The sequence below is a fragment of the Heptranchias perlo genome, chromosome 25, assembly GCF_035084215.1.
Source record: "Heptranchias perlo isolate sHepPer1 chromosome 25, sHepPer1.hap1, whole genome shotgun sequence".
In the NCBI taxonomy this organism is placed as follows: domain Eukaryota; kingdom Metazoa; phylum Chordata; class Chondrichthyes; order Hexanchiformes; family Hexanchidae; genus Heptranchias; species Heptranchias perlo.
In genome coordinates this window covers 45,247,798-45,261,408 of record NC_090349.1, presented here as the reverse complement: position 1 = coordinate 45,261,408, position 13,611 = coordinate 45,247,798, and the positions used below count along the sequence as shown (strand labels likewise).

General features: G+C 46.7%; 1 protein-coding gene across 4 annotated transcripts in view; it reads left to right on the top strand.

Moving 5' to 3' along the window:
* Window positions 1-13,611, top strand: part of adgrd1 (adhesion G protein-coupled receptor D1) — a 210,079-nt gene that overhangs the window by 162,287 nt on the left and 34,181 nt on the right. For 3 of the 4 annotated variants that reach the window (XM_068006195.1, XM_068006194.1, XM_068006193.1), the window contains one exon: window positions 5,015-5,106. In XM_068006195.1, the coding sequence (XP_067862296.1) occupies window positions 5,015-5,106 (92 nt within the window). Of the gene's footprint in view, window positions 1-5,014; window positions 5,111-13,611 lie in introns of those variants that run through there. The other variant, XM_068006196.1, reaches the window with a different exon arrangement.

The window sequence follows — 13,611 nt, the reverse complement described above, 5'->3', positions numbered from 1 at the left end:
CGGTTTAACATCTCACCTGAAAGACGGCACCTCCAACAGTGCAGCACTCCCTCAGCACCGCACTGGGAGTGTCGGCCTAGATTATGGGCTCAAGTCCCTGGAGTGGGCCTGGACCCACGACCCTCTGAGAGGAGAGTCCTGTCCACTGAGCCGCGGCTGAGACTTTATCCTGAGGGCTGCCGGGGGGTGAAGTCTGTACTGCTGGAACTCTGGTTAGAAAGGCTCCCATTTCAGAATTAAACCAATACGAAATGTCGCCAAAACTTAACCCTGCGGTGCTTTACTTTTGATTTCTCTCCCGAACACATTGTTTTCCTTTGCGTGCCAATCTGGGCACCAGAAGAAGAAAATAATAAAGCAAAGTGGCTTCAGGAGGGGACAAGATGGTTGGAATCTTCTGGGATTGGTGGAAAGCAAAAATAAAACAGAAGACGGGGGGAGAAAACCCAGATGAGGTGCGGAGCTGAGCTGTATCGATGTACGAGCGATCTCTCATTAACAGTCTGTTTGATGAATTGTCGGGTATATTGTGAGCAACAGGAAATGGAGACTAGATTCAGCAGGATCATCCCATGGCCTGTCAGTATTGATCCGATGTGTGCTGCCTGACTGATTGATTGGCGATGGAGTTGGAGAGATATGCTGGGGTTATTTTCTGAGCACAGTTGCTGATGGTGTGAATTTATCCGCTTGAGTGCGATGGATGGAAAATTTTTGCTGGCTTGAATGAAGAAAGTCTTTGCATTGATATCTCTATATCACACCTATCGATTCCTCAGGGCATCCCAAAGCACCTTACAGCCAATTAATTACTTTTGAATTCTAAGTGATAATTTTAACCACCGCCCCACCACCAGGCCGGGCGGGAGAGGGTCGGGGGCGGGGTTAAATTGTTTAAAAATTGAAACTCGACCCCAACCCGCTGCGAACGCACCCACTTCTGGATTAACCGGGGCGGGTTTGGGGGGTGGGCGAGTAACCTGCTCCAGAGAGGCGGGTCAGTGATTATAATATGTTAATGAGGCTGCGGGCCGGGTCCCCGGGGCTCAGGAAACCCGGCAGGTGAAGGGAGGCGAAAACGGCCGGACCCAGCGGGTAAATAACTTTCCGGCTCTGCACGTGGGCCAGGAGAAGCGGGGGGACCCCTCAAGAAAACCCCCCGCGATCGTCCGACCCTCCCCCCCCGCGATCGTCCGACTCCCCCTCCCGCGATCTCCGACACCCCCCCGCGATCTCCGACCCCCCCCCGCGATCGTCCGACTCCCCCTCCCGCGATCTCCGACACCCCCCCGCGATCTCCGACCCCCCCCCCGCGATCGGCCGACCCTCCCCCCCCCGCGATCGTCCGACTCCCCCTCCCGCGATCTCCGACACCCCCCCGCGATCTCCGACACCCCCCCGCGATCTCCGACACCCCTCCGCGATCTCCGACACCCCCCCGCGATCTCCGACACCCCCCCGCGATCTCCGACACCCCCCCGCGATCTCCGACACCCCCCCCGCGATCTCCGACACCCCCCCCTCGATCGTCCGACTCCCCCCCCCCCCCACCGTGATCTCTCCTCCCCTCGCGCTCAGCCGACCTACCCCCGCCCCGTGATCTCTATCTCTCCCCCTGCGATCTCTATCTCTCCCCCTGCGATCTCTATCTCTCCCCCTGCGACCTCTATCTCTCCCCCTGCGACCTCTATCTCTCCCCCTGCGACCTCTATCTCTCCCCCTGCGACCTCTATCTCTCCCCCTGCGACCTCTATCTCTCCCCCTGCGACCTCTATCTCTCCCCCTGCGACCTCTATCTCTCCCCCCTTCGACCTCAATCTCTCCCCCCTTCGATCTCAATCTCTATCTCCCTCCCCCGCTCCCTCCCCCTTCCCCGCTCCCTTCCCCTTCCCCACTCCCCCACCCCCTTTCCCGCTCCCTCCCCCGCTCCCTCTCTGCTCCCGCTCCCTCCCCGCCTCCCCGTAAATATCGGAACCACAGTCTTGGTTGTTTTGGAGCCAAATGCAGCAGCCAATTTGCGCACAGCAAGGTTCCATGACCAGCAATGAGGTCACTCCTCAGCATTCAGCCCCAGAGGAAAGGCTGATCAGCCTCTGGGGCTGAGGGGTGACCTCATTATCTCATTGCTGGTTGTGGGACGTTATCAGCCTTTCCTGATCAGCATACTCTCTCAGTTATGCACGCTCGAGAGTAAGATTGCTAGGCAGCTATGTGGAAAAATTATATCCTCTGAATTTAACATTGGCATTCGACCAAAATTGAATTTTGGTAATGATTACTACTCTTCACTGCTGGTCACGGGGCCGTGACTCGTGTGTGTGATTTTGGAGTAACTGCCGTGTGTATAACACCTCACTGAGTGTCTGTTCCTGATTCCCACCGTGATGTACTGAGACCATAACATGTTTCTTGCTGGAGACATGTCCATGGGAACCATTGAAGATTGATGATTTTTTATAAGAGATTCTTATCCAGAATGTAATCACGATCGTTTGAAATAAAAACAGTTGACAGTGTGATCTGTGGAGACACCATCATTGCCTCCATCTCTGTAACCAAAGTGAGCTGGCAAACTGGAATTAGTATATGATGGAGCTTCACTGAATGAATAACAGGCCTAAACAGCAGACACATTGCATTGGTGGACGGTTGTTGCTGTTTGGGTCTAATAGCTGCCTCAGTGCATTTTTTGTTTTGAGCTATAATGGGCTAATATCGGAGTCCATTCTTTATGCCGTCGGTGTTGTGTTTGTACTGGCCCAGAATTTACTGCGAAAATAACGGTGAGGATAACAGCCCTCACGTTGTTTATGCACAAATTGGAAAGCAACTTTCAACGAGCAGAGATGTGCCGTTAGATGCGGGAAATCGGGAAGTCACTGACTGAGATGTGCTGCCCCTCTATCAGCACCTCGCCGTCTGGCTCCCCACTGAACAGCCTGAAGTTCCTGTACTGACATCGTAGATACAGACTAAACTCGCCAACAAAAGTTTGGGCTTGTCCACTTCAGTCCAAGTAATGCCTTTTAACGATGTGCTAAGTTTTAATTACTGCCAAACAAGCTCTCTGGCACTGAAAATTAACTATTACAAAGTGGGGAGTCTCATTCCTTCAGCTTTTAATGGAGATTTAAAAACAAAACAAAATTTAAATATTTTTTTACTTTTTCTTTTTTCTCTCTCTCTTAATCCAATCTTTCTTCCCCTCTCTTTATTTCGCTTTCTGTACCTGATTTGATATTGAATTCACCCACTCTAACTTACACTTCCTGGCTCAGACTCTGCACTGTTCATTAACAATTCTTCAATCTGATTGGTTAAGGAGATACCCAGTTACTTGCCCTGTTCACACAGGTTGCAGATGCCCTGTAGAGGGGGCGTGCCGTTTCCATCTCCCACTTACAGCAACTTCCAGCGCAAAAGCTGATGGAGATTATATGGGCAAAGAGCAAGCCTCACAAACAGTGGGCATCATTCGTTCACCACTCACAGTAAATTCTGGCCCAATGTTTCAGTAGACCCCATGCCCACTCCTTCTAATATGGGAGACAGCGCCATTTTAACTTAACTTATTGAGTATTTAACTTAACCTATTTAACTTAACCTATTTATAACCATGAATACGCACCTCGTCTCGATCGAGTGACTGAAGATAATGGGGCAGAAATTCAACTAGGGCAGTAGAGCAAAACGGTTTGTTGATTCGTTCTCGCCCAAAGATCAAGTTATACTCCCTGATCTCTGTAACTTCCTCCAGCCCTACAACCCTCTGAGATCTCTGTAACTTCCTCCAGCCCTACAACCCTCTGAGATCTCTGATCTTGTGCAAACCCTGATTTTAATCGCTCCACCATTGGCGGCCGTGCCTTCAGCTGCCGAGGCCCTAAGCTCCGGAATTCCCTCCCTAAACCTCTCCGCCTCTCTGCCTCTCTCTCTCTCCTCCTTTAAGACGCTCCTTAAAACCTACCTCTTTGACCAAGCTTTTGGTCACCTGCCCTAATATCTCCTTATGTGGCTCGGTGTCAAATTTGTCTGACAATTGCTCCTGTGAAGCACCTTGGGATGTTGTACTATGTTAAAGGCGCTATATAAATGCAAGTTGTTGTTGTCATAAATGCACAGAAACAAAGCGCAGGCTTGAAAGAGGAGTTAGCTCTCTGTGTGTTGCGAGTGTTTGTTATCTGACAATGGGAAAGGATAAACACAGCCCACAGTTTGCCACAGTTGGCCCGTGGGGAGAACGGTGGAATTGAGCTGCCTGTGAGAAAGGGAACCCTCTTGGTTTGCCTCATGACAAGATCTCTCCTCAAGCAGACAGATCCACCGGCCTGCGCTGAGGAGCTCTAGCGATACTCATGCTGGGATACATCTCCACGGTCACCTGTAGTCCTCTAATATCTCCCTCATCCTTCCAAGTGTGAGCCTACCTAAAGTTGGCAGGCTATTCAACTATGGGCGGTCTATAAAAAAAAAAGAAAAGAACTTGCATTTATATAGCGCCTTTCACGACCTCAGGACGTCCCAAAATGCTTCACAACCAATGAAGTACTTTTGAAGTGCAATCACTGTTGTGATGTAGGAAACGCGGCAGCCAATTTGCGCACAGCAAGATCCCACAAACAGCAATGTGATAATGACCAGATAATCCGTTTTAATGATGTTGGTTGAGGGATAAATATTGGCCAGGACTCCCTTGCTCTTCTTTGAAATAATGGCCATGGGATCTTTTACATCCACCTGAGAGGGCAGACAGGGTCTTGGTTTAGCATCTCATCTTGAAGGACGGCACCTCTGACAGTGCAGCACTCCCTCAGCACTGGTACTTAGGAGTGTCACGTTGGATTATGGACTCAAATCCCGGGAGTGGGACTTGAACCCATGACCTCAGAGGCAAGAGTGCGACCCACTGAGCCAGGAAGCACGTGATCAAAGGGAGCAGCCGACTCCCATGAGATAGAGCTTGAACGGTGTGGGGCAGATGATATTAATCCAATTTCGATTTTGTTGGCTGTAGGTGAATATTGGCATTCTCATAGCAGTGACGAGGATCATTTCAAGAATCAGTACAGACAACTACAAGATACATGGCGACGCGAATGCATTCAAGTAAGTTAATGCAACATCTTGCAGCGTCTCCTCTCTGGCTGTTGGATATCATTAAAAACCTGAAAAATTGTAAGTGCTTTAGTAGTTCGGTTCTTCGCTTTATTCATTGAGTTGGTAAATCAACTATTACTCTGCTAATGATAAATGCTTGTGCACATTTAAAGCCAGCGAGCTGTGAGGAATTAGGAAAGACCGTCAGCCGTGGAGTGAAAGTAATTACAAAGCATTACCGTGGTCTTTACTGTGTGTTGGACTCAAGATATTCTCCTTAGCGAAGGAGGGCGACTAATCAATATAATTCACGACAAGCTACCTCGAGCCCCATCAATAATGATGGAGTTGAGAATCCAGATTAAAATGAAAGAGGCAAGATTGGCCGGATCCAGTCAGAAACACCAACTGTTGAGAATCAAAATATCAACTGATTCTTTCACTTTAACCCAATCACTGAGCCAGTTTGTGCTTACTGCCCTGTGGCTTCGGAAAAGGTTAGAATAGAATCATAGAATCTTACAGCGCGGAAGGAGGCCATTCGGCCCGTTGTGCCTATGCCGGCTCTTTTAAAGAGCTGACCAGTTTAGTTGCTATGGAATCTGCTTCCACCGCCCTTTCAGAGACTGCGTTCCAGATCTTAACAGCCGTCTGTGTGAAAATAATTTCTCCTCTTTTCCCCTCTAGTTCTTCTGCCAATTATTTTAAATCTATAGAATCACAGAGTCATAGAATGGTTACAGCCCAGAAGGAGGCCATTCGGCCCATCGAGCCCATGCCGGCTCTCTGTAAGAGTAATCCAGTTAGTCCCACTCCCCTGCTCTTTCCCCGTAGCCCTGCAAATTTTTTTCCCCTTCAAGTATTTATCCAATTCCTTTTTGAAAACCACGATTGAATCTGCCTCCACCACCCCCTCAGGCAGTACATTCCAGATCATAACTACTCGCTGTGTTAAAAAGTTTTTCCTCATGTCGCCTTTGGTTCTTTTGCCACAGATTTTCACCTTAAACCTGTGTCCTCTGGTTCTCAATCCTTCCGCCAATGGGAACAGTTTCTCTTTATTTACTCGATCTAAACCCTTCATGATTTTGAACACCTCTATCAAATCTCCTCTCAACCTTCTCTGCTCTAAGGAGAACAACCCCAGCTTCTCCAGTCTCTCCACGAAACTGAAGTCCCTCATCCCTGAAACCATTCCAGTAAATCTTTTCTGCACCCTCTCTAAGGCATTCACATCTTTCCTAAAGTGCGGTGCCCAGAACTGGACACAATATTCCAGCTGTGGCCGAACCAGTGTTTTATAAAGGTTCATCATGACTTCCTTGCTTTTGTACTCCATGCCTCTATTTATGAAGCCTAGGATCCCATATGCTTTTTTAACCACTTTCTCAACCTGTCCTACCACCTTCAAAGATTTGTGCACATATACACCCAGGTCTCTCTGTTCCTGCACCCCCTTTAGAATTGTACCAATTAGTTTATATTGCCTCTCCTCATTCTTCCTGCCAAAATGTAACACTTCGCACTTTGTTAAATTTCATTTGCCATGTGTCCGCCCACGCCACCAGCCTGTCTATGTCGTCTTGAAGTCTATCACTATCCTCCTCACTGTTCACTACACTTCCAAGTTTTGCGTCATCTGCAAATTTTGAAATTGTGCCCTGTACACCCAAGTCCAAGTCATTAATATATATCAAAAAAAGCAGTGGTCCCAGCACTGACCCCTGGGGAACTCCACTGTATACCTACCTTCCAGTCTGAAAAACAACCGTTCACCACTAATGTGCTTCCTGTCACTTCACCAATCTCGTATCCATGCTGCCACTGCCCCTTTTATTCCATGGGCTTCAATTTTGCTGACCAGACTATTATGTGGCACTTTATCAAACGCCTTTTGAAAGTCTATATACACAACATCAACTGCATTGCCCTCATCGACCCTCTCTGTTACCTCATCAAAAAACTCAATCAAGTTAGTTAAACATGATTTGCCTTTAACAAATCCGTGCTGGCTTTCCTTTATTAATCCACACTTGTCCAAGTGACTATTAATTTTGTCTTGAATTATCTTATCTAAAAACTTCCCCACACTGAGGTTAAACTGACTGGCCTGTAGTTGGTGGGTTTATCCTTGCACCTTTTTTTGAACAAGGGGGTAACATTTGCAATTTTCCAGTCCTCCGACACCACCCCTGTATCTAAGGATGTTTGGAAGATTATGGCCAGCACCTCCACAATTTCCACCCTTACTTCCCTCAGCAATTTAGGATGCATCCCATCCAGACCATGTGACTTATCTACTTTAAGTACAGCCGGCCTTTCTAGTACCTCCTCTTTATCAATTTTTAGCCCATCCAGTATCTCAACTACCTCCTCTTTTACTGTGACTTGGGCAGCATCTTCTTCCTTGGTAAAGGCAGATGCAAAGTACTCATTTAGTACCTCAGCCATGCCCTCTGCCTCCATGAGTAGATCTCCTTTTTGGTCCCTAATCGGTTCCACCCCTCCTCTTACTACCCGTTTACTATTTATTTGCCTATAGAAGACTTTTGGACTCCCTTTTAAATTAGTCGCCAGTCTATTCTCATACTCTCTCTTTGCCCCTCTTATTTCGTTTTACACTTCCCCTCTGTACTTTTTATATTCTGCCTGGTTCTCACTTGTATTATCAACCTGACATCTGTCATACGCCCTCTTTTCCTGCTTCATCTTACTCTCATCTCTTTTGTTATCCAGGGAGCTCTGGCTTTAGTTGCCCTCCCTTTCCCCCTCATGCGAATGTACCTGGACTGTACCCGAACCATCTCCTGTTTAAAGGCCGTCCATTGTTCGATTACAGTTTTACCTGCCAATCTTTGATTCCAATTTCCCCGGGCCAGATCCGTTATCAACCCACTGAAATTGGCCCTCCTCCAATTCAGTATTTTTACTCTAGATTGCTCCTTGTCCTTTTCCATAACTAATCTAAACCTTATGATCCAATGATCACTGTTTCCTAAATGTTCCCCCACTGACACTTGCTCCACTTGACCCACCTCATTCCCCAGAACCAGATCCAACAATGCCTCCTTCCTCGTCGGGCCGGAAACGTACTGGTCAAGAAAATTCTCCTGAACACACTTCAGAAATTCCTCCTCCTCTTTGCCCTTTACACTATTACTATCCCAGTCTATATTAAGATAGTTGAAGTCCCCCATTATCACTACTCTATATTTCTTGCACCTCTCTATAATTTCCCTGCAAATTTGCTCCTCTGTATCCTTCCCACTAGTTGGTGGCCTGTAGAATACACCCAGTAGTGTAATGGCACCTCTATTGTTTCTTAACTCTAACCAAATAGATTCTGTCCTTGACCCCTCCAGGACATCCTCTCTCTCCAGCACTGCAATATTCTCCTTAGTCAATACTGCCCCCACTCGTCCTTTTTTTCCCTTCCCTATCTTTCCTAAACACCTTGTATCCAGGAATATTTAGTAATCCCGCCCTTTTTTGAGCCAGGTCTCCATTATCGCCACTATGTCATATTCCTACGTGGCTATTTGCACCTGCCTTACACACATGCACTCTAGACCTATCTTAGGCCTTCTTATATTATCTCTTAGTCTGATCCCACCTAATACTGTACTATTTCTTACCCTAGTGCTACCTGTCTCTCCCAATCATTTGTGCACCTTGTTTCTCCTTTCTAATACTACATCTTGGTGCCCATCCTCCTGCCAGATTACTTTAAACCCTCTGCCATACCTCTCCGTGTTGTTCCTCCCAAAATGTATCACTTCACACTTTTCCTCATTAAATTGCACCTGCCACGTGTCTGCCCGTTTCGCCAGCCTGTCTACGTCCTCCTGAAGGTTTAGAAGTGGTCAGTTCCCACCGTGAGCTGATAAATCTTTGGGTAATTTCCCCAATCCTGCGTCCCCCAGCGGCGAGCTGTGTTCAGGGGAACGTGGGTTAAGTAGGCCAACAGCACCGTGCGATGGGGTTTAATCCCCGATCTGCACTTCAGTCAAGAGAACTCACCGCCAGATAGCACAGGATTGGTGGAATGATCCTGTTGTTACCATAGGGAAAAGAATGAACTTGCATTTCTGTCGCGTCTTTCACGGTCTCAGGACGTCACAAAGCGCTTTACCACCAATGAAGTACTTTTGAAGTGTAGTCACTGTTGTAATGTAGGAAACGCAGCAGCCAATTTGCTCACAGCAAGATCCCACAAACAAGAATGTGATAATGACCAGATAATGTGTTTTACACGTTGGTTGAGGGATAAATATTGGTCCAGGACTGGGATGAACTGCCCTGCTCTTCTTTAAATTTATGATTCTTCTATCTATGGTTTGATCAGATTTAACCTGAATTCTGGAATTCATTTTTTGAGGGGGGAGAGAGAACATTTTGAGTTTCAGAGGGTTAAACTTTAAAATCAAGCCTCTTGGCTATATCACCCTCCAGTGTCTTTGTAGCACAAGCTTTCTGTCTGTCTGTGCATGGCCATATATCAGAGGGAAATGAGTGGGTTTTACATAATTGGTTTCTCCCTGTGCCTACAGCTTTTTATGACTCTTTATTCTGTACAGGAAGACGGATTCTATAATATATTAAAGGAGACACTTCAAGGAACACTGATGGAGTGTACTCTGCTTTAGATCAAATTTCATCTGTGTGCATGTGGGAATGTTCATATCGGGGCCGGTTGTGGTTAATGTGCTCTTAGCTTGCCGCTGACGCGAGTGTACGAAAGGAGAGCGTACACGGTGAAATGGGTCTCTGACGTTAGCACAAAATGGGCAACAGTGAATCGGCAACACGTCTTACACGTCGCATAATTTTCTTTTCCTTTGACCTGAAAGAGCTATCCAATTAGTCCCATTCCCCCTGATCTTTCCCCATAGCCCTGCAAATTTTCTCCCCTTCAAGTATTTATCCAATTCCTTTTTGAAAGTTATTATTGAATCTGCTTCCACCGCCCTTTCAGGCAGTGAATTCCAGATCAGAACAACTCGCTGCGTAAAAAAAAATTCTCCTCATCTCCCCCTCTGGTTCTTTCGCCAATAATCTTAAATCCGTGTCCTCTGGTTGCCGACCCCCCTGCCACTGGAATCTTCTGCCAGGTTCTTCCCAGCTTCCAGATCACCGGATGGAAAGGAGGCAGGAACCGTGGGAATTAGGGTGTTGGAAATCACCCCTGCCCCACCTTCTCCGGCACCAGTGGGCCACAATTGGGGCTGACAGACATTCTGCCTCTACCTCAGGCTCCGGCGGGAAGTAACAACGGGTCCTCTTCTGAGCGTTCCCGCACGATTTCCCCTCCTCTTCCTCCTGCACTTCTCTGCTGGCCAATTTCTGCCAGCATTGTGCCTCAGGCCCCGAGGGAACGTCACGAGGCTGGTGGACGGAGTGAGGCCGTGGGGGGAGGGTGTGGATCTGAAGACGAGGGAAAGGATCTTGAAGTCAATTCACAGGAGCATGAGAACCAAGAGCTTGGGCACAGAGATGGGCACTGGGTATGCAAGACTCTGTGATGGAGACGAGCGTGAGTTTGTGAAGGATGAAGGCAGGGAACCTGGTGAGGAGAGAATTTGAGAAATCCGACCTTGAGTTGCAGATAAGGATTGGAAATTATTGTTTAAAGAAAGCCTATTTTCTTACAAAGCCATGACATTGACCAAACTAATTCAGTCTTGAAGCAAATCATAAGATTAAAGTCTCACTTGCACTGAATCCTTAAAATGTTACGTTCTGGCTTTTAGTAATCTTTTTTCTTGATATATTGTCACTTAAAACTACTGTCTGTATATTTTTGATAAATTAATATTGCAAAAATGTGGGATTACATCTGCTGTGAAGACAAAATGCATGATCTGTGTGTTGGTAATACTGAAATCACTCTGTATAATTAATCTGTAGAACTCTCAGCAATTCAACCAGAGAATCTGTTTACCCAGCCTGTAAAAATAAATTGGTTGAAATAAAAATCAGTTCCTGCAATTTTACCTCAATTTAAATTCCCTATTGTTGTCTTCTAGCCTTGGTGTCAGCCGTGGCCCAGTGGGTAGCCCTCTCACCTCTGACTCAGAAACTTGTGGGTTTAATTCCCAGTCCAGTGACTTGAGCACATAATCCAGGCTGACACTCCAGTGCGGTTCCGAGGGAGTGCTGCACTGTTGGAGGTGCCATCTTTTGGATGAGACGTTAAACCGAGGCCCCATCTGTTCTTTCAGGTGGATGTAAAAGATCCCACTGCACTATTCGAGGAAGAGCAGGAGAGTTTTCCTGGTGTCCTGGGCCAGCATTTATCCCTCAACTAACATTGCTAAAGCAGGTTATCTGGTCATTTATCTTATTACTTTTGTGGGATCTTGCTGTGCACAAATTGGCTGCAGTGACTACACTTCAAAAGTACTTTGTTGACTGTAAAGTGCTTTGAGACATCCTGAGGTTGTGAAAGGCGCTATAGCAATGCAAGTGATGTTTGGCTGAGCGATGAATATTGGCCAGGACTAGAACTCCCCTGCTCTTCTTTGAAATAGTGGCCATGGGATCTTTTACATCCACCTGAGAGGGCAGACGGGGCCTCGGTTTAACGTTGCATCTGAAAGACGGCACCTCCGACAGTGCAGCACTCCCTCAGTACTGCACTGGGAGTGTCAGCCTAGATTATGTGCTCAAGTCTCTGGAGTGGGATTTGAACCCGTGACCTTGTGCTACCAAAAGCTGCAAAAGCGCAGAAAATAATGGGAAACAGTCAATAAATTCTTTTCAAACTTTCTCATATTTAATTTTTAGGTTAATTATATGGTGCCAATGTTCCAACTGCAAACTCCTAGGACACATTCTCAGGAGAAATTTTAATTACAATGCTTGAAAAAATGTTGAAAAGGGAGTAATAGATCACATTTAATCACTTGTACATCAGATGAAGTTTTTTTTATAATATCATAGCAGGTACAGCACAGAAGGAGGCCATTCGACCCATCGTACCTGTGCTGGCTCTTATCCAATTAGTTCCACTCCCCTGCTCTTTCCCCATAACTCTGTAAATATTTTCCCTCCAAGTATTAATCCAATTCCCTTAGGATTTTTACTTTTAGTTTTTTTAATCAGAAATTTAATTTGATTAATTTTTGACTGTTAATCACTTTTATCATGTAATTTTTTAAAAGAGAAATGCAATTCTTTTATTAATTATATTTAAAAATGTTTATTATATAGGGTTAGTGAGTAGTTTGGGGGCAGAGGACACAGTTTACCAGGTCTGCGGTCACGTTAATCGGTATGAGGAGGGACTTGAGATACTGGGACTATTTTCCCCGGGAATAGAGAAGGCAAAAAGGAGATTTAATCAGAGGTTTTTAAAATCAAGAAGGGTTTCGATGAGGTGAAATGGGAAAGTCTCAAGGTGGGGAATCAGTGACAAGGAAGAGGGAGTCGTCAATTTACAGTCGTCACTGAGAGAGTGAGGAGATTGGTTAGGAGACACCTAGCTCCTCGGAATGGGACTGCCGTGCTCTGGCACTAAATCAACCAAACCGCTAAAATTAGAATTCCATCGCTTGACGCACCAGTTCCTCTCTGCAACAACGATTTTGGGAGTTTTGTACCAAAGGGTAATTAAATATTGATCTGAGTGGATGTCCATAAACAACCAGTGTTATTTCTGAGGTGATAGTATTTACGGGATTGAGTGAGAGGTTAATGATATGAAATAATTGGAAGTTCTGCTCTTCAGTGCCTCCATTTACTCTGCATTTAATGTGTACTTTTTTTAACTTCTGTTTGAAGGATGGTGCTTTCAGGGTAGAGGTGAGAGTCACCAACACAAGGGGACCAAGGGATACGGGGATCGGGCGGGAAAGTGGAGTTGAGGTCGAAGATCAGCCGTGATATTGAACAGTGGAACAGGCACGAGGGGCCGTATGGCCGACTCCTGCTCCTATTTCTTATGTTCTAATGTTCTTAACAAAACACTGCTTGTGTCTTTTTTTTATTCGTTCATGGGATGTGGGCGTCGCTGGCGAGGCCGGCATTTATTGCCCATCCCTAATTGCCCTTGAGAAGGTGGTGGTGAGCCGCCTTCTTGAATCGCTGCAGTCCGTCTGGTGAAGGTTCTCCCACAGTGCTGTTAGGAAGGGAGTTCCAGGATTTTGACCCAGCGACAATGAAAGAACGGCGATATATTTCCAAGTCGGGATGGTGTGTGACTTGGAGGGGAACGTGCAGGTGGTGTTGTTCCCACGTGCCTGCTGCCCTTGTCCTTCTAGGTGGTAGAGGTTGCGGGTTAGGGAAGTGCTGTCGAAGAAGCCTTGGCAAGTTGCTGCAGTGCATCCTGTGGATGGTACACACTGCAGGCACGGTGCGCCGGTGGTGAAGGGAGTGAATGTTTAGGGTGGTGGATGGGGTGCCAATCAAGTGGGCTGCTTTGTCCTGGATGGTGTCGAGCTTCTTGAGTGTTGTTGGAGCTGCACTCATCGAGGCAAGTGGAGAGTATTCCATCACACTCCTGACTTGTGCCTT